This window comes from Mauremys reevesii, linkage group 7 (assembly GCF_016161935.1).
Source record: "Mauremys reevesii isolate NIE-2019 linkage group 7, ASM1616193v1, whole genome shotgun sequence".
Lineage (NCBI taxonomy): Eukaryota > Metazoa > Chordata > Testudines > Geoemydidae > Mauremys > Mauremys reevesii.
Genome location: NC_052629.1, coordinates 88,910,940 through 88,928,952, shown reverse-complemented (window position 1 = coordinate 88,928,952; position 18,013 = coordinate 88,910,940). Strand labels below are relative to the sequence as shown.

At 46.0% G+C, this 18,013-nt stretch overlaps 1 protein-coding gene and 1 long non-coding RNA gene across 3 annotated transcripts in view; one reads left to right on the top strand and one right to left on the bottom strand.

Moving 5' to 3' along the window:
* The window catches only part of LOC120369155, a 116,361-nt gene extending 100,379 nt beyond the window's left edge, over positions 1 to 15,982 (top strand). The window contains exons 2-3 of the long non-coding RNA XR_005582971.1: positions 12,714 to 12,877; positions 15,295 to 15,982. This is a non-coding gene — a long non-coding RNA (uncharacterized LOC120369155). The remainder of the gene's footprint in view (positions 1 to 12,713; positions 12,878 to 15,294) is intronic.
* Positions 1 to 18,013, bottom strand: part of SYN2 (synapsin II) — a 443,697-nt gene that overhangs the window by 66,578 nt on the left and 359,106 nt on the right. For both annotated transcript variants that reach the window (XM_039482092.1, XM_039482093.1), the window contains exons 7-9: positions 17,337 to 17,479; positions 13,110 to 13,184; positions 7,334 to 7,436 (exon numbers count right to left, since the gene is read on the bottom strand). In XM_039482092.1, coding sequence (XP_039338026.1) covers positions 7,334 to 7,436; positions 13,110 to 13,184; positions 17,337 to 17,479 — 321 coding nt within the window. The remainder of the gene's footprint in view (positions 1 to 7,333; positions 7,437 to 13,109; positions 13,185 to 17,336; positions 17,480 to 18,013) is intronic.

Below are 18,013 nucleotides of genomic sequence, written 5' to 3'. Positions count from 1 at the left end.
CCTTCAGGGAGGATATGGCCAGGCCCTGCTGCTTAAGGTGCCATAGGTAGTCCAGGATAACTGGCACAGGGACCGTGGGCGCAAGAGCCCGTGACACACACCAGACCGAGAAACGCTTCCACTTGGCCAAGTATGCGGACCAAGTGGAAGGTTTCCTGCCGCTGAGCAGAATGTGTTGCACAGGGGCGGAGCAGCGAAGCTCTGAGGCGTCTAGCCACGCAGGAGCCACGCCGTGAGGTGGAGAGCCGTGAGGTCCGGATGGCAGAGACTGCCGTGATCTTGAGTTATAAGGTCCGGGCAGAGGGGGAGGGTGATCGGCGGGGACACAGAGAGGCTGAGCAGCGTGGTGTACCAGGGTTGCCTGGGCCATGCCGGAGCAATTAGGATCAGATGAGCCCTGTCCTGACGGAGCTTCAGCAGAACCTTGTGGACTAGTGGGAACGGGGGAAACGCATAGCACAGTTGGTGCGTCCACTGAATGAGAAATGCGTCCGAGATCGACCCTGGTGAGTGGCCCTGGAACGAGCAGAACCTTTGGCACTTCCTGTTCACACGAAGAGGTCCACCTGGGGAAAGCCCCACTTGCGGAAAATGGCGTGGATAATGTCTGGTGTTATGGACCACTCGTGGCACAGGAAGGATCTGCTCAACTGATCCGCGAGAGTGTTCCGAACTCCTGGGAGAAAGGATGCCACCAGGTCGATCGTATGTGCTATGCCGAAGTCCCATAACTCGATGGCTTCTCGGCAAAGGGGGGAAGAGCGGGCCCTGCCCTGTTTGTTTATGTAGTACATGGCCGTTGTGTTGTCCGTGAAGACAGAGACACAACGGCCGGACAGAAGCCTGAGGAACGCCTGGCATGCAAGGCGGACCGCTCTGAGTTCCCGCACGTTTACGTGGAGGGAGAGCTCCTGTGATGACCACAGGCCCTGGGTGCGCAGGTGGCCGAGGTGGGCTCCTCAGCCGAGGGAAGACGCGTCTGTCATCAGAGACAGCGTTGGCTAGGGCGGGTGAAAGGGCAACCCTGCACACACCACGGAGGGGTTCAGCCACCAATTGAGGGAGTGAAGCACATTCGGCGGCACGGTGACCAGGGAGTCTATTGAGTCTCTGGCCGGACGGTACACCGAGTGAAGCCACATCTGAAAGGGGCGGAGCTGGAGCCTGGCATACTTGGTGACGTACGTACACGCCTCCATGTGGCCCAGCAGAGCGAGGCAAGTGCGGACCAAAGTTGTGGGGAAGGCCTGAAGGCTGCGGATGACGGTTGTCAGCGCCAGGAACCTCAGCTGAGGAAGACAGGCCTTGGCCAGAGTGGAATCCAAGGTCGCTCCTATAAAGTCCAGCCTCTGAGCGGGAACCAGGGTGGATTTGTCTACGTTGAGCATCAGGCCGAGGCTCGTGAACAGGTCCCTTGCCACACGGACATGCTCCCTGACTTGTTCCCGGGAGGCCCCCTTCAGGAGCCAGTCGTCCAGGTAGGGGAACACGTGGAGCCCTTGGCGACGGAGGTGGGCGGCTACCACTGCCATGCACTTCGTGAATACTCGAGGTGCCGTGGAGAGGCCGAAGGGAAGGACCGCGAACTGGAAATGGCGTTGGCCCGCCACAAAGCGGAGGTATTGTCTGTGCGGAGGAAAAATGGCTATGTGAAAGTAAGCGTCTTTCATGTCGAGGGCAGTATACCAGTCCCCGGGGTCCAAGGAAGGGATAATGGTCCCTAGGGAGACCATCCGGAACTTTAACTTTATTAGGAATTTGTTGAGGCCGCGTAGGTCTAGGATCGGCCTGAGACCTCCTTTTGACTTTGGAATCAGGAAGTAATGGGAGTAAAATCCCCTGCCCCAATCCTTCTTTGGTACCTCCTCTACTGCTCCGATGCTGAGGAGCGTCTGTACCTCTTGTAAGAGGAATTGCTTGTGAGAGGGGTCCCTGAAGAGGGACTGGGAGGGAGGACGGTAAGGCGGGGTTAAAGCAAACTGGAGGTGGTATCCGTGCTTCATGATGCGCAGGACCCAGACATCTGAGGTCAGGAGGGACCACGCAGGGAAAAAATGAGAGGCGGTTGGAGAACGGGGGGAAAGGATCCCAAACTGAGATTGGTATGCTGTCCCCGGGCGTGCCTTCAAAAGGACGGCTTCGGGTCCGGCTGCGGTTTAGAGGAGCCGCGATTTTGGTTCGATTGAGGGCCCGAATAGCGCCTGCGGCCTCCGCGCCCTCGGCGTCTGTTGAAGCCTTGTCTCTGCCTAGGGACAGAGTAGGGACGGAAGTGTTGAGGGCGGTAAGTGCGGCGCTGGGTTACAGGAGTATGCATACCGAGGTTGCGCATAGTAACCCGATTGTCCTTTAAGCTCTGAAGACTAGAGTCAGTCTTCTCCGAAAATAGGCCCTTGCCCTCGAAGGGCAAGTCCTATATGGTGTACTGGAGTTCAGGCGGAAGGTTGGAAGCCTGTAGCCAGGAGATGCGTCTCATGGTAACGCCGGCTGCCAGGGTCCGGGCTGCAGAATCCGCCGCGTCTAGGGAGGCCTGCAATGAGGTCCTAGCCACCTTCTTTCCTTCTTCTAGGAAGGCTTTGTACTCCTGGCGGGAATCTGGGGGAAGCAACTCCCGGAACTTCGCCATCTCCGCCCAGGTGTTGTAGTCGTAGCGACTCAGCAGAGCATGCTGATTCGCTACGTGGAGCTGTAAGGCGCCCGCCAAGTACACTTTGCGACCCAGGAGGTCCATCCTTCTGGCGTCCTTGGACTTTGGAGCGGGGGCCGGTTGTCCATGGCGCTCCTTGTCATTAACCGACTGGATGACCAGAGATGAGGGAGGGGGGTACATGTAAAGGTACTCATACCCACGGGATGGCACCATGAATCGACGCCCTTTGCCGTCGGTGGAATTGAAGCCGGCGATTGCCAAAGGGTATCAGCCTTGGCCTGGATCGTCTTAATGAACGGCAGAGCCACTCTAGTGGGTGCGTCCGCTGCCAGGATGCTGCACACAGGGTCCTCGACCTCTGGGACCTCCTCCACCTGCAGGTCAATATTCAGGGCAATTTGCCTGAGGAGGTCCTGATGAGCAGCGAGGTCAACTGGTGGTGGGCTCGAAGACGATGCGCCCGCCACTGCCTCGTCTGGTGAAGAGGAGGACAAGACACCGGGGGCCAGGGCATCTGGAATCTGCTCCTCGAGCTGAGGCTCCTGCTCCGGAGGCACCGGTGAGGTGACTGGAGGAGGTAACTGGGCATCCGTGCCCGCTGGTGGAGGACAACTAATTGTGGCCTCAGGGGCCCAATGCTCCAAAGAGGCGGCCTGCGATGGAGCTAGGGGAGCACCTTGGGCCTGATGGTACGCCCATGGTGTCCAAAAGGGCCACTGCTGGTTACCCTGCATTTCAGGGTGCGGTTCCTGAAACAAGCCCTCCAATACATCCACTTCCTGGTCTTGGGAGTAGTAGCTTCCCATGTGGGAGGAAGCCGACGGATGCCTGGAAGGCCATGGTGGAGCAGATAGGCCTTGAGCCGACGTCCCCACCGACCTGGTGCTCTTCCACACCGGGGAGCGGTGCCGCGAAGGACTCCGGTGCCAGGAGAGAGACCGGGACCTACGACCGGCCCTGTGCCAGGAGGTCGACCTGGAGTAACGGCGTCGGGAGCGGCTTCTGGTGGATCGGTGCTGCGACCGGTGCCTGGACCTCGAGCGGTGCCGGGAGTAATACGACGGCGACCGGGATCGAGAGCAGTGCCACGAGTCCAATCGGCGCCGTGCCGAGGAGCGGTACCGGGACTGCGAGCGGCGGGAAGAACGCGAACGGTGCCGGGACCTGGAACGTTGATGGGACCACGATCTGGAGCGGTGCCGTTTGGGAGCGCTGGTGGAAGCAGGATGGATCAACGCTGGCTTTCCAATGGATTGGATGACCCGCACCGGCGGTGCCGGGGGTAGCGGTGGTGCCACATCCAAGAGCGCGATCAGGTCCTTTGCTACCTCGCAGACCTCCGGTGTGGATGGCACAATCAGCTCGACCACGGCGGGTGCCGGGGAGACAGGAGCCGGACTCGACGGGCCTTGGCGAACCGGAGTTGACGGCAACGGCTTAGCAGGCAGCACGGTGGCTGTGGGCACCGGGCGGTGCGGCGGAGCCGTGCCCTCATGCCGTACCGCGGGCGGTGCCGGGACGGCAGGGGTCTTAGATTTCTTCGCTTGAGGAGAGAGCGAGCGCCTCTGGCTTGACTTAGGCGCCGATGACGTTCGGTGCAGAGACGGAGCGGGCGCACCGGTGCTGCCCGGTGCCGATGAGGAACTCCTCGCATCTGAAGGAGGTGCACTCAGTGCCGAGGACGGAGGGGTTAGAGCCGCCTCCATGAGGAGCTGTTTAAGTCTAATGTCCCTCTCCTTCTTGGTGTGAGGCTTAAAAGACTTACAAATTGAGCACTTAACCGATAAGTGCGACTCCCCGAGGCACTTTAAACAGGAGTCATGCGGATTCCCTGTAGGCATCGGGCGATGGCAAGCCGAGCACGGCTTGAATCCCGGGGAGCCGGGCATGAGCGCCGATCCCGGTGCGGGGAGGGCCGAAGCCCCTAACCCGACTAAACTTACTGATACTCTAATCTAACAACTAAGAAATAACTATGCTAACAACTTTAAACTAATTTGAGAACTATATACACAGAAGCTATGAGAATGCTAGGGAGGTGAAGGTCAGCTAAGCTGCACTCCACTGTTCCAATGACCGACACGGGCAGTAAGAAGGAACTGAGGAGTGGGCGGGTCGGCTGGGGTATATATCCGCGGCCATAGTGGCGCCACTCCAGGGGGCGCCCAGCCGACCCACTGAGTTGCTAGGGTAAAAGTCTTCCGACGAACTTGCACGCGGCGCGCGCACACCTACATGGAATGGATATGAGCAATCACTCGAAGAAGAACTTTTAACAATCCATGCTGATGAATGTGATACCGTTTCCAAAACAATTCAGCTGACTCTGTAGAGTAGCAAAGAATTACCATACTTCTATCAGTTTGTAATTTCAGCAAAGAATTACCATACTTCTATCAGTTCGTAATTGCACTGTCTATTGTATGTATTCTATGTATTATATTTTTAAATGGTGCTTAAGTAGGCCCACTACAGTTGATTAGAATTTTTTTTAAAAACAGGAGTACATCTGGTGCAGATGGCCAGGGCATGTGCTCAAAAGGAGGAAGAAAAATGAAGTATTGTGCATGTCTGTTATGACACTTTCATTCACAATTTTTTTTAATCAGTGAAAACATTTTTCAGACCTGTCACAGACACTGGTCCTCATCTAGAAAGTTACTGAGCGCATGTTAACTTCAGTTGGCAGGTGCTTACCATTTTGCAGGTGTTGCTCAGAACCTCGCAAGATTGTGCTCTAAGACCATGGTACATTGCAAATTCAAGCACTATCCTCTATTTTGAATTAGCAGAAAAAGGACCAAAAAGGAGATTTTTTTTTTAAAGGAAAACTTCCATGCTTACAATCAGCCATCTTAACCAGCTTTATAGAAACTTAACAAAAATTGAAATTATTGCTGAAAACAAGCATGGATATTTCAGAGAGAGTTGCAATATACAAGGGAGTGAAAATAAGGGGTTAGAATGGAATGGCTTTCATCCTGCTGGAAGTGTATAGAGTTGTTTTGATGTAGCCAGGCATGTTGTCTGAGGAAACAGGAGCTCTACAGTTCACATTCTTCAAGATGTGAGGGAGCTACTACTGATGAACTCTAATTTTTGAGGAGTACAGCACTGAGTTTGATCCTGTGAGCTTCTGAGTTCCCTCAACTACTACTGATGTCAGTGGGAGTCGTGGGTGCTTAGCACTTGACAGTGATGACAAATGAATTTTAATTGCATTTGTAAGCAGCTTTATGTATTTTCTTCTTTTGGTATCTCTCAAGCAGAACACAAAAGAACCAAACCTTTTGGTTTTATTTAGAAATGGATATCATGATCCATGAGAGGACAAAACCAGAACCTATCTCTGGGATACCAGTGTACTTTGGTGGCTTGGATAAAACCACTCTTGCTTTTGTTTTTGCAAAATCAGAACCTGACTTGGGGGGATTTGAAAAAAATGGAACAGGGATCCTAAGGACAGACTGTCCTGAGATGCTGAAAGCATCCTGCGTTGTTAGATTGTAGTGGGGTGGATTGGCCACCCACAGACCCAGAGGGGGAGGAGCCCCTCATTGAACTCTGGTGGATGGAGCTACACCACGCTCAACCCTCCTGCTGGAAGTCAGTGGACAGGACCGGAAGTACACTGTTGCCACTACTAGGGCCCTTGGCCAGGAAGCAGTGGAGTGGATGGGCCTGCGTTCCGCCTGCCACCCCAATCTGTGGGGTGGCATTCCCTCCCCCCACAGGCAAGAAGCCTGCGCTTGTTGGCCCTCTGCCAGAACTAGGAGGCCCAACTGTCTGCTGCTCAGCCTGAGTGGAGGCCTGAGCCCTTTAGACTCTACTGCCCTGCCCTGATCAAGGGCCTGTGCTAACTGGCTGTTTGCTGCCCAGCCTGAGTACAGGCCTGAGCCCGAGACACTCTGCTGCCTGCCCCAACCAGGGGCTGGGGCTCCGTAACTGTGTTTGTTGTTTGGCCCTGATCACAGGCCCAAGCTCGCGTCTCCCGTCGCCCCGCTGATTCCCCATGACAGGTGACATGTGGAGACGTAGTGGGATGGACTGGCCACCCACAGACCAGGACGGGGAGGAGCCACTCCCCACAATGGACTACATAGATAAATAATCTCTGATGGCTTTTTTGGGGGCAGGGTGGGGGTAAGCCCAGTGATCAAGAACCATCAGGTCTAGAAACGCCTATATCATTTTGAAAAGCCCAGCAGTGTCTTCCAGCACTGATGGCTCATGGGGTATCAGACCTGAAAATTGCATTTTAGGCTGAAAAAAAGGCACATAGTGAAAACAAGGTTCTTAATTTCCCTTTCCATGTAAAGATATACTTTTGTTGGGGTTCCCTTGGGATAGTGTTGTACACAAATCTTACTCCAAAGTAACCTTGGTGAGCCCATTTAGGAAGGAAAGTTTGAGTTGGGAAAATAAGACACCTCCATTTGGTTTTGTTTATAGTGTGTGTACGTTTCCTCAGGCACTAGAAAACATTATGATATGGTTACATTTTCCAGCAAGCTGTGCCCCTAACTTGGATATGTGGTCTTGCATTATGACTTAAACATTGTTAAATACACTACATCCTCTGAAATGCAAACAACCTGAGTTGGAAGCCTAAATCATATGTAAAGTGGTTTTACTCAGGTCTCTTAACAAGGAAATGCTTATATTGACAAATATGGCACATCTTACCTCAAAAATATAATCCTTTCCATCCTTGCCATGTACAGCTTTGACAGCACAGATATCCAAACCCCCAAACATTTCAGAACAAGTGTCAACCCAGAGCTTGTACCTGTGTGGAAAAAATAGTTCCCATCAGTATAAAATCAAGTCCTCATTATTATATAGACCTAATTGGATAGTTTGTTAGCTGGACAGTTGCTTTAAATTCAATCTTCTCCTGAGTCTGTCAGCTTTACTGAATTTTCATTTACTATAGTAGTGTCTTAGGCGTGGTCTACACGGGGGGGGGAGGGGGAGGGGAGGGTGGGTATCGATCTAAGTTAAGCAACTTCAGCTACGTGAATAACGTAGCTGAAGTCAACATACTTAGATCGACTTATCATATGTGAGTTACTTACTTATCTTCACCGCAGTGAGTCGACTGCTGCTGCTCCCTTGTCAACTCTGCCTGCGCCTCTCACGGTGGTGGAGTACAGGAGTCGACGGGAGAGCGCAAGGGGATTGATTTATCGCATCTAGACTAGATGCGATAAATCGATCCCCACTGGATCGATCGCTGCCCACCGATCCTGCAGGTAGTGTAGACATACCCTTAGAAATACTAGCCCAGTGTCCACTAGGCACAGTGCTGTGGTGTCACAGAGGAGCTAGCTCCCTAGTTCTTGAACTGGTGATATACTGGCCCTAGCTCCAGCATAGTTTAGAATACCCTTAAGGCTGATCGAAACCATGAATGCTGGTACCTGCCCCTAAAGTGCCATCCATCATCTGAGAGTAGCTGGAGCTCAGTAGCATTCCAGCCATGGTCCTTCTGACTTTCACATGCCCTTTATGTTCAGGCCAGGAGAGGGTGGTGTAGCTACTTATGCTGGCTCTACACCAGCCAAGGACTCCCCAAAAGGCCAAATTATCAGCTGCTGAGATCTAGCCAAATTCTGAACCTTCTCTGCTGCTGGAGTGGTGCCAAGGAGCTAAAGTAAGGTAGGAAACTGGGACCACTCTAAATCTGTGTACATGAGCAGAGCTCCAAATATGTTGTTACGTAACTGTTGCCTGACACTGGCTAGGCTGCTTCTTAATTTTGGCTATTCTTACTATTCTATCAGGAAAACTAATCTGTTTTGAAACATGGGAGTGTCTTTATCTTCAATATTTTATTGTCCATAAATGTATTCAACATTGTCAGTGGTAGGTTATGAACAAATCATTTAACACTAAACCAACACAATGAGAACGGACAACGTAAAGGCATCAAGTGAAGTGTAGTGGTATGGTCCCCTATGTAGAATTCAATCATATATTATAGCAGTTATATACATTTTTGGATCATCCTAAAGAATTTTAAAGGATGTTTCAAAAAAGCTATAGAAAGGATATAATTATCTGCTAATTTCTGTTGGTTTTTGGAATAACATTTCTGGAACTGTTTTGGTTTAATGCCAATTAAACTATTACATTTTACAAGACTTTTCTATATTGAGTGTTATATTGATTTTGTGTTCCTTACCTCAAATATTTTAGATAGTGTAATATGGTAAGTTAGGCCCTTTTTAGACTCTTAAGCACATTACCTCTTGCATTACATTTTATTTATAACCTCAGAGAAAGAAACAAGATGGATGTTTACAATACATGTTGATTATGCTGGATAGTTCATCTTTACAGTAAGGAGTAACTCAAAGTTCTCAATGCAAGAATGGTCTGTCCATCCTGTGCTCATGTCTGTAGAAGGGCCAGATAACTAACCAGTGACTGAATCAAAGTGGGACTTTCTTGCCAGAAAAAAAAAGAAGCAATTGCTAGGGTGGGGCATGGACAGGATGGATAGTGTTTGGCGGGAGTCATAAAATCCCAGGGCACACATAGCTGTACTGTGCCTTCAGTTATGAGCCTGCAGAGTTAGATGAAGACAATGGGAGTTATGTGCACATGCTCAAGGGAAGAGGTTGGCCTATAGGATGAAAGATGGCAGCTGTGGTATCGAGAACTTCTGTTAACTAAAAGCCTATCTGAACATGGGCCATAGTGCCTGATGATACAATCTTGAAATAATTTATAGAGTTTGATATTACAGCTCTCCTAATTCAGAGGCTGATGAGCCCATTTTTTTTAAAGAAAAGACATTTACCATTCACATGTTTGTTTTGTTTTGTTTTTTCTTCCCACGTAAGCTAATGGTCAAATATTTGAGTTTAAATGAGAGCTGTTTCCTTTACAGCTCATCTCCTCCCTTTTTTGATTCAGCCTTTGAGCCATAAGGATCAATTTGCCACATCATAGAAATTTCCACTGCAAAAAAAACTGATGTAATAAACACAGGATTCAGATTTTACTGTAAGATCACAGGGAAGGGAGAGGCTGGGCTGTGAGAGATAAAGCTTTTATTCACACATCTTAAGTAATCGTATCATTTACAAGCAAACTTCTTAGTGCACATTTTGAATATTTTCTTATTACAAGTCTTTTCCAGAAGAAACGTTTCACTTTAGGCAGAATGCTGTACTTTGAAATTTGTATAACTGTTTAAAAAAAATCCTTCGAGCAAAATCCTTTTGTCTGAAACTAGTGATGTTTGGATTCTTCTCAATTTCAACAGCTGTGGATTCACTGACTATACTGATAGTATCCACTTGTTCATAACCGTTGTTTTTTTGTTTTTTTTTGCTGTAAAATGCCAAGGTGTGTTTAGCAAAAAATGGGAAACACAAAGCTTGTATTTGCAAGCAAATGTTATTTCTCTTTTAAAGAAGCTATCATTTGAAAGCCATAAAACATCAACTGGATTTTACTGAAGGCATTTTTTGACATTCCATCTTTTGCCAATAAAACACAGAGCTGCAAAGACAACTACAGGTATTAGGAGGGATCTTGGGTGGAAGAGCTTGTTGCTTGGTAGGTTTGACCAAAGGCCACAGTCCTAGTTTTCCCAGAGCTAATATAATTTGCTGTGTCCAAGAGAGGACACTCAAAACTAAAAGATAATGTTCCGTGGGACATGTTTAGGGAGCATTTGGTGTGGGAAGGGAGATGAGCCCTCTAGTTTGGTGAGAGGGACCTGTCTGGAATGGAAGGGTCAATGAGAACATGCTACAGCTGCAAAGAGCACATGTGCTCTGCACATTCTCTTTTCATTATTTCAACAGACTCTGATATTTTTAAGTCTGTCTCCAGGACGTGGACTGGGATTTCTGTTGCCAACCCGAGGAGCTACAAAAATTCAGACAACTCCAAATCATGACAATTATTATATGTAAATCTCAGGATATTAGCTCAAACCCTTAATTATTCTGAGTCTGTTTTCAAATTCGCTTAATTCTTGGCAAGTAGAGTTCACTCCTTCCTGCACTGGTGCAGGCATTTCAGTGTGAATGCACAAAAAATGTATATACACATGTATATATGTGTGGTGTAGATGTTCATTCTCCTGTTACTGGCTTTTGGGAAGGGATTTCTGTTTTACTCTCAAGCTTTGTCTTTGCTGGCAGAAGGTATATTTTTATAGTGCAAAAACTGTGTGATAGTTATTTCTCTGTAAAATCCAAAGTGGAGACAAACTACTTCTAGTGTTTACCATAAGGTAGCTAGGTGAGGTCAGCACTATACTTCCATCCTCTCCCTCCCACCTGGGGATGACTAGTTTACTGCACAGTAATATAAAAGTGCCTAGTCTCTACTATATTTTTAAAGTGGGATAGCTAATATTCGTAAACACACTTTTTTTTTGGTTGGGGAAGATGTAGTCTCACTCTCTGAAAGAACAGGGAGTGCATTTCAGCTCACTTACACTTCCCCCTCAGAGTCCAGAGCTATCACTGCCATGCTCGTCCACTGAGGGATCTGTCTAGATCAGGGGTGGGCAAACTTTTTGTCCCACGGGCCACATCTGGGTATGAAAATTGTATCACAGGCCATGAATCCTCTCAAAATTGGGGGTTAGGGTGCAGGAGGGGGTGAGGGTTCTGGCTAGGGGTGCGGGCTCTGGGGTGGGCCAGAAATGAGGAGTTCACGTGTGGGAGGGAGCTCCAGGTTGGGGTGCGGGTGGGTGCTCCGGGCTGGGACCGAGGGTTTCAGAGGTCAGGATGGGGATCAGGGCTAGGGCAAGGGGTTGGGGTGCAGGATAGGGTCAGGGATCCAGGATCCAGGCAGTGCTTACCTCAAGCAGCTCCTGGAAGCAGCGGCATGCCCCCCTTCCGGCTCCTATGCAGAGGCGTGACCAGGCTGCTCTGCGTGCTGCCCCATCTGCAGGCACCACCCCTGCAGCTCTCATTGGCCATGGTTGCCAGCCAATGGGAGCTGCAGGGGTGGCACTTGGGGTGGGGGCAGCATGCAGAGCCCCCTGGCTGCCTGTCCGCATAGGAGCTGGAGAGGGGACATGCTGCTGCTTCTGGGAGCCGTGTGGATTGGGGCAAGCCCCGGACCCCATTCCCCGGCAGGAGCTTGAGGGCCAGATTAAAACATGTGACTGGCCAGATGCGGCCCCCAGGCCGTAGTTTGCCCATCCCTGGTCTAGATAGAAGGGGGAAGGGGCTGGACAGCAGGGAGCTATCATTCCCCTTATTAAATTTAAATATGGAGACATACCTATCTCATAGAGCTGGAAGGGACCCTGAAAAGTCATCAAGTCCAGCCCCCTGCCTTTACTAGGCAGGACCAAGTACTGATTTTTTGCCCTAGATCCCTAAGTAGCTCCCTCAAGGATTGAGCTCACAACCCTGGGTTTAGCAGGCCAATGTTCAAACCACTGAGCTATCCCTTTTCACCCTTATAGAAAAGGCTGGCTTTCCTGTGTCTGTCAATTCACAAGTGGGAGTGAATGAGTGTAGCTTCCAGATTCAGAGAAACTGAAGGGAAAAAGGTTATCATTGGTGAAGAAACTTTATTTTACCTTTTCACCACCTAACCACTCTACAAAAAGGTGAAGATTCTTTAGCATCATGAAAACAAGGATAGGACATTTTTACTGTGCATAATTTGTTTAACTTCAAACAATGGCAACAGTTACAGAAGTAGAAAGAAGAAAAATCTCACAGCTGCAGTAAGGCTCCAGAGCTCTGTTTTCAGGGGACAGAGGCCTAGGCATAGCTGAGGAACATACAAAAGTGAGCAATATCAGAGTTCTGGGGCTAAGCTCAAAGTGGTATGGCAAGGAAGAAAGAGCTTGATAGGGCTGCAGGAAATATCCATTTATTGGGTTTAAGAGCCTAACAAAACACCTGGACTGGTGTCATGGGAGAGGCCTCAGTACATCCCAGCAGCTGAGAAGAACTCAATGTGTAGCCCAATGTAGTGTAGAGGTCCCGAGGGAAAGAATAAGCTGTTCAGCAGGGCTACAAGAAGAAAATGCTTTATGTGGCTGAAATTAAGACCAGCCTGTTTGGTTGCACAGGAAAAGAAACTTAGCTCAAGGTAAAGAAAATATATGGATGGATGCAGGAGAGGAAAAGTACAATATACCAGGAGGAGAAGTCTGCTGGGGAGAAGAGGAGAAGTGACTAGTGGACTAATGCTGTGGTGGTGAAGTGCCTGAATAGAATCCTGACTGGCTTGAAGGTGAGTGCATAGATTTAGATTTAGGAATCTAAATAAGGATGTGGGAGCTTACCTTTAAGGCACCCACTATTTGGAAAACCTTGGCCATATTATCTCAATGACTTTTTCAAAAGGAACTCTTGGACCTTCAGTTAACACTAATTGCACTAGCATCAGCCATGGGAATTTTTAATTAATTTAAAATGAGAATTATTTAAATTTCTAATTAGTCCATACATGAGGCTGCACTTACCTATCCGACATAGCGATTTGTTCCAACATTGCAGAGCCAGTGTTTGTCTTCCAGTTTCCAGATATGGAAGTCCTCCTGAGAGAAAAAAAAATAGACACAATATTAACTGAGTACCTATTGCACACTTACATTTACTGTCAGTAAACTGAGCAGACATCTTCACCATCTTTCTTAAGTTGATCTTATTTTCACACAGATATGATACCAATGGTTACCTCGGTTTCTCTCCTCGTGCTGCTTACAATATAATGTCCACACTGTCAAGAATTCAACTGATAACATAAGTCTCAGTAAAACATCATGCATACATTTTATAAAGTGTGATATTGGCAGTTCCGCATGCCCTTTTGCCTGTTCACTTTCATAACTGTTGTGACAACTGTTGTTTACTCGTGATATTATTAATAGACTATTATGAAATTGCAACTATGAGTGGTGAGTATGGATGTACCAACATTGTGAACTAATTCTAAATGCATAGCAAATAACAGGAGACAAAGAAAGCTTCAGGTCCAGATATCAAATCCATCCCAAACTTTCATTTTAACCAATTATAGAGTTAGGCCCTAACAGTGATATTCAGATGCATATTTTGAACCACTCCAAGGTTCAGGACCATTCAGAGTCATTGTTCCAGTTTGACCCTAATCAAGATAGACTCTTCCTGTGAAATTTGGATCCAGCTTCAGGCCCTGATTCTGGATCCTTCTCAAATTAAATTACATTAAATTAATCTATTTCTAATGATGTCATTTTAAAGCCCACTAAACAAAAGCTACTCTCTTTTTATGTCTATAATAGAGCATCATCATCATCATTACATTTTATAAATGAGTACCTTTTAAAACATTTTGGCTTTTTAAACCAATGATGATGAATAGTACAGAGAAGAGGAATATATTCTGTAATTGAAAAGACTGTACTAGAAATGGGCAAAGGATACAAACTGTCTAAATTATGACCTCTTGTTTCCTGCTGGCAAAAGAACAGCAACACCTGTAATTTATGAGAAGTGAATTACAGTGGCAATAGGCTTGTCTCCATCTTTCTATAAACCTAATTATGAACTTGGGAAGAGGTATCAATCCATAGAGTAAAAGATTTTAAAATATATTAATTGAATAAACAAATGGAGTAATTATGTATTAATTAAGGAATCAAGTCCTAGCATATTAGAATGCATTACACCTGTGCGTATCATGTATTTTCAGCTCATATCCATCTTTGTGGAGTTTGAAGAGAAGCAATGTCTTAAAAGAAACAAAGAATTTGAGATTAATATAACACTTTAGCTCAAGTTTAAAAGGCTTTTACCGCCCTCAAGTTTGATGAAAAAGCACTTGCATTTCTATTCTGGCCAGTGACTTTTCTCCATGAAGAGGTGCATAAATTACCATACACTGTACTTGCAATGCTAATGTGGTATGTTGATACTACAGTACAGGTTATTACTTTAGACTGATGTGAACACTAGACATTAGTTTTGTTGTTTTGGTCAGAGAATTATGGATTCAATGTGTGCTGCTTTTGGAAAGAGAGGGTGGGGATTTAAGATCAGTTGGTACTTTTGTATGTTTTCATTGTGCTTCACCCTTTTAAATTACATTTCCTTGAAATCAGATGTAATGAATCCTGTACTGGTAGTTGTGTGTGTGTCATGAAATCTTTTGAGGAGCTGTGGTATTTGGAGCGATCCAACATTGCATTTTGGCTATAATCTCCACTGACAAATGTTAAACATCCCTTTTTTTGTGAGTCATGGATCCAGTTTGTACCACAATTTCCCACAGAATTACAACACAGAAGCTCTTAATAACACTTTTTAAACTACAAAAACAAATGTTCTGCTGGCATTTTCTGTGATTGCTCTTTAAGTACTGTTTCTGTGTCATAGCAGAAAATGAGAACCAGCTGTAGAACAAGATACTACTGACAAAACTTACATGAATGCATATGAGGTGTTGCACTGTGATTTGGTAAATCACCTGCTTTTCATGTTGCTTTAGAGTATATAACAATAGATCAATATTTTTTTCATAAGAATCTAGGGGAATAACAGCTAGGCTCACAGTGTTCAGCCACAATCCCCAATTTTGGAGAAAATGAAGATTTTTAAAAAAGTCTGAGGAACATACCACCATTTTAATTCAGTTTTTGAGGTCTATTTTCCTATTTGCATTTTCAGAGTGAAAAAAAAAGTGTTAAATGTGGTAAATAATATGGATGAGACTCCTAAGAGAAGTTTGGTCTGCAGTCTATGCAACAAATCTAGGGCCCAGCCCTGTGAAGCGCAGAGTGCTCTAAACTCCCATCAACTTCACTGTTGAGGAGGTGCAACATCTCAAAGAAGGAGCAGCTCACCACCTTGTACTATTGAACCATCAAATTGCTCATATGGACTCTGCTTCTGCTGGTGTCATAACCATTCAGCAGTTGTACCTTACTGCTAAAACTGTGCTCCTTCTGAGCCATCAGATGAAAGATGCTGACAAGGAGGTCAGATGCATCATTTTTTCATATAGGGCCATGACTGTTTTCTGAAAATTTGCAAAAATGCTTAAAGCATTTTACTGACATTTTGCTGAAATTTTATTGTAAGAATTATCTTCAGGAAGGATTTCCAAGAGACCCAGCCTTGGTCCCAGTGAGTATTTTCTGTTACAGAAGTTCATTTGCTATTTGTTTCTTTTTCCTGTGTTTTTGTATTTTTGTTTAATTCCATACTATGTATATTAATGCAGCATTTTCTGAAACAAATGGTAGAGATGTATTAATCTCAGTGTTTCTGGTTTGCTTGGAGCCCAATAAAATTAGGAGTTAGGCTGTACTTTAGCTCAAATATAACAATAAATAAAAAAATTAATATACAAGAATACCTTCTCCTTTCCAAAATCATGGGAATCCCTAGGTGCATACAATATATATTGTGTCCATTGCATCAATAACTGAATTATGAGTAATAAATGTATGTCTTGATCCAGCAGTGACCCCTGAAAAGACAGAGCTGTGAGCACCCACTCCAAGCTCTACTGACAACAGAAGAGCTCCATGTACATCTGACTAAAGGTCATTACAAGATTGGGGTCTCAGTTATATCAGGTGTTGTTAGAATGAAATATTCTGTGCCATTAGTTAAGAGTTATACATTCAGGTCTCTCTGTGAATGAAAATGACCTAAAGTTGTCTCAAAGCTTTTTAATAATAAAATTGGGTCTTGTTGCTGAAGGGATTTAAAAAGTCACCTATAAAACAATCAGACCACACTTCCTGTTGTTGGTTCCCTGAAACTATTTTGAGAAATTGCTATGAAAGAATTGACCCACATGCAGAGGTGAAAGTAAGCCGGAATGCCATGCCGGACCCGACCGGCTTCCCCAGGCTGGCGATTTAAAGGGCCAGGGCTCCTGCTGCTGCAGGGAGCCCTAGGCCCTTTAAATCACCTCCCAAGCCCAGCTGCTGGAGTCCCAGGGTAGGGCAGCAGGGCTCCCTCAGAGATTTAAAGGGCCTGGAGCTCCGCTGCAGTAGCGGCGGCCAGAGCCCCGGGCCCTTTAAATCTCCCCTAAGTCCTGGGGCTCCCAGCTGCCACTGCAGTTGGTAGCTCTGGGGATAGCTGGAGCCCCAGAGCTTTAAATCTTGATTTAAAGGCCCCGCCTCTTCTAGTTGAGGTCCTGCCCCTGCCCAGGACTCCAGCGTACCGGTAAATCCTTTAACTCACTTTCACCGCCCACATGGGAGTTGTAGGTAACCATTCTGGAATGTGCTAAGCATGTGTTTAATTCCTCCCTCCCCATTCCCCCTCCAAAAAAATAATTAGAAAGTACTTTGCCATCCTTTAAAGTTTAAACCATTTGAAGTAAAGTCCATTTTTGCACTCTCCACAAGACCCCTTTTAATTTCCAGTTTTATAACCTCTGTATGCTTTCCATTTGAAATATCACATTTATTTATTTTATTCTCTCAGAGCATTTCCATTGTTATTTCTGTAACAAATAGAGTTCAACAAAATGCATTATTAATATAAACATGAAACAGCTGAGATATTAACACTTTTTAAATGACTGAAAATGTCCATCAACAAATTAAAAAAAGGCTAAAATACTTTCCTCCCAAAAGTGCTGATAATAGAGAACTATTTAAAAAGAGGTATTAGACTTCAATCAAGTGAACTTTGGTGGTGCTTTGTAAATATTGAAATCAGAAAATGAAAGGAGATAATTTTTGGCTCACATGTATGCTTTGTAGTTACTGCCTATCTTTTGGATCCTGATGTCGTATTTGGAGTCTATGAAGGGTTCAGTGGTGGCGTAGGTTTGGGTAAGTGCTACCACACTGGCTATGTCCTGAAAGTCGTAGTGGTTGTCTACCTTAACCTGTTGTCATAACACAAACAGCATGAGGAAGAGAAAAATAACAAGAACAATAGTTAAGCATGTACTGTAAAATGCAATTGCAAATGACTCCTGTGAGAAATATTACTTTTTATAGTGTTAGATTACAAAACAAAGAATGGACAATTTATCTGATCTGTAAAAAAAAGCTGTAGTTGTTAAAACTAGAATATGGCAAAAATATTCCTGCAATAAGATGTGTAATTTCTAGCCAGAAATGTAACCTTCACTGTTGTAGAAGGCAATTATCATGTATCGATATTACATTTTGTTTGAGGAAACCCTTATAAAATACTGACGTTTATTTTTGTGTCACATAAACTATCTCTAGGAATAGTTCTTTATAGGTATTTTATTGTAGCACTTTGGCATTTCAGTTTTTAAGGATGCAGTGAACAGTATTTCTGTATGGGATGGATCAGTTATAATAAGAGGAAGGAAGGAAAGGAATACAAAAACCCAACCAAACCAAACAAGAAAAAACTAATTGCATTATCTTAACCATAAATTCTGGAG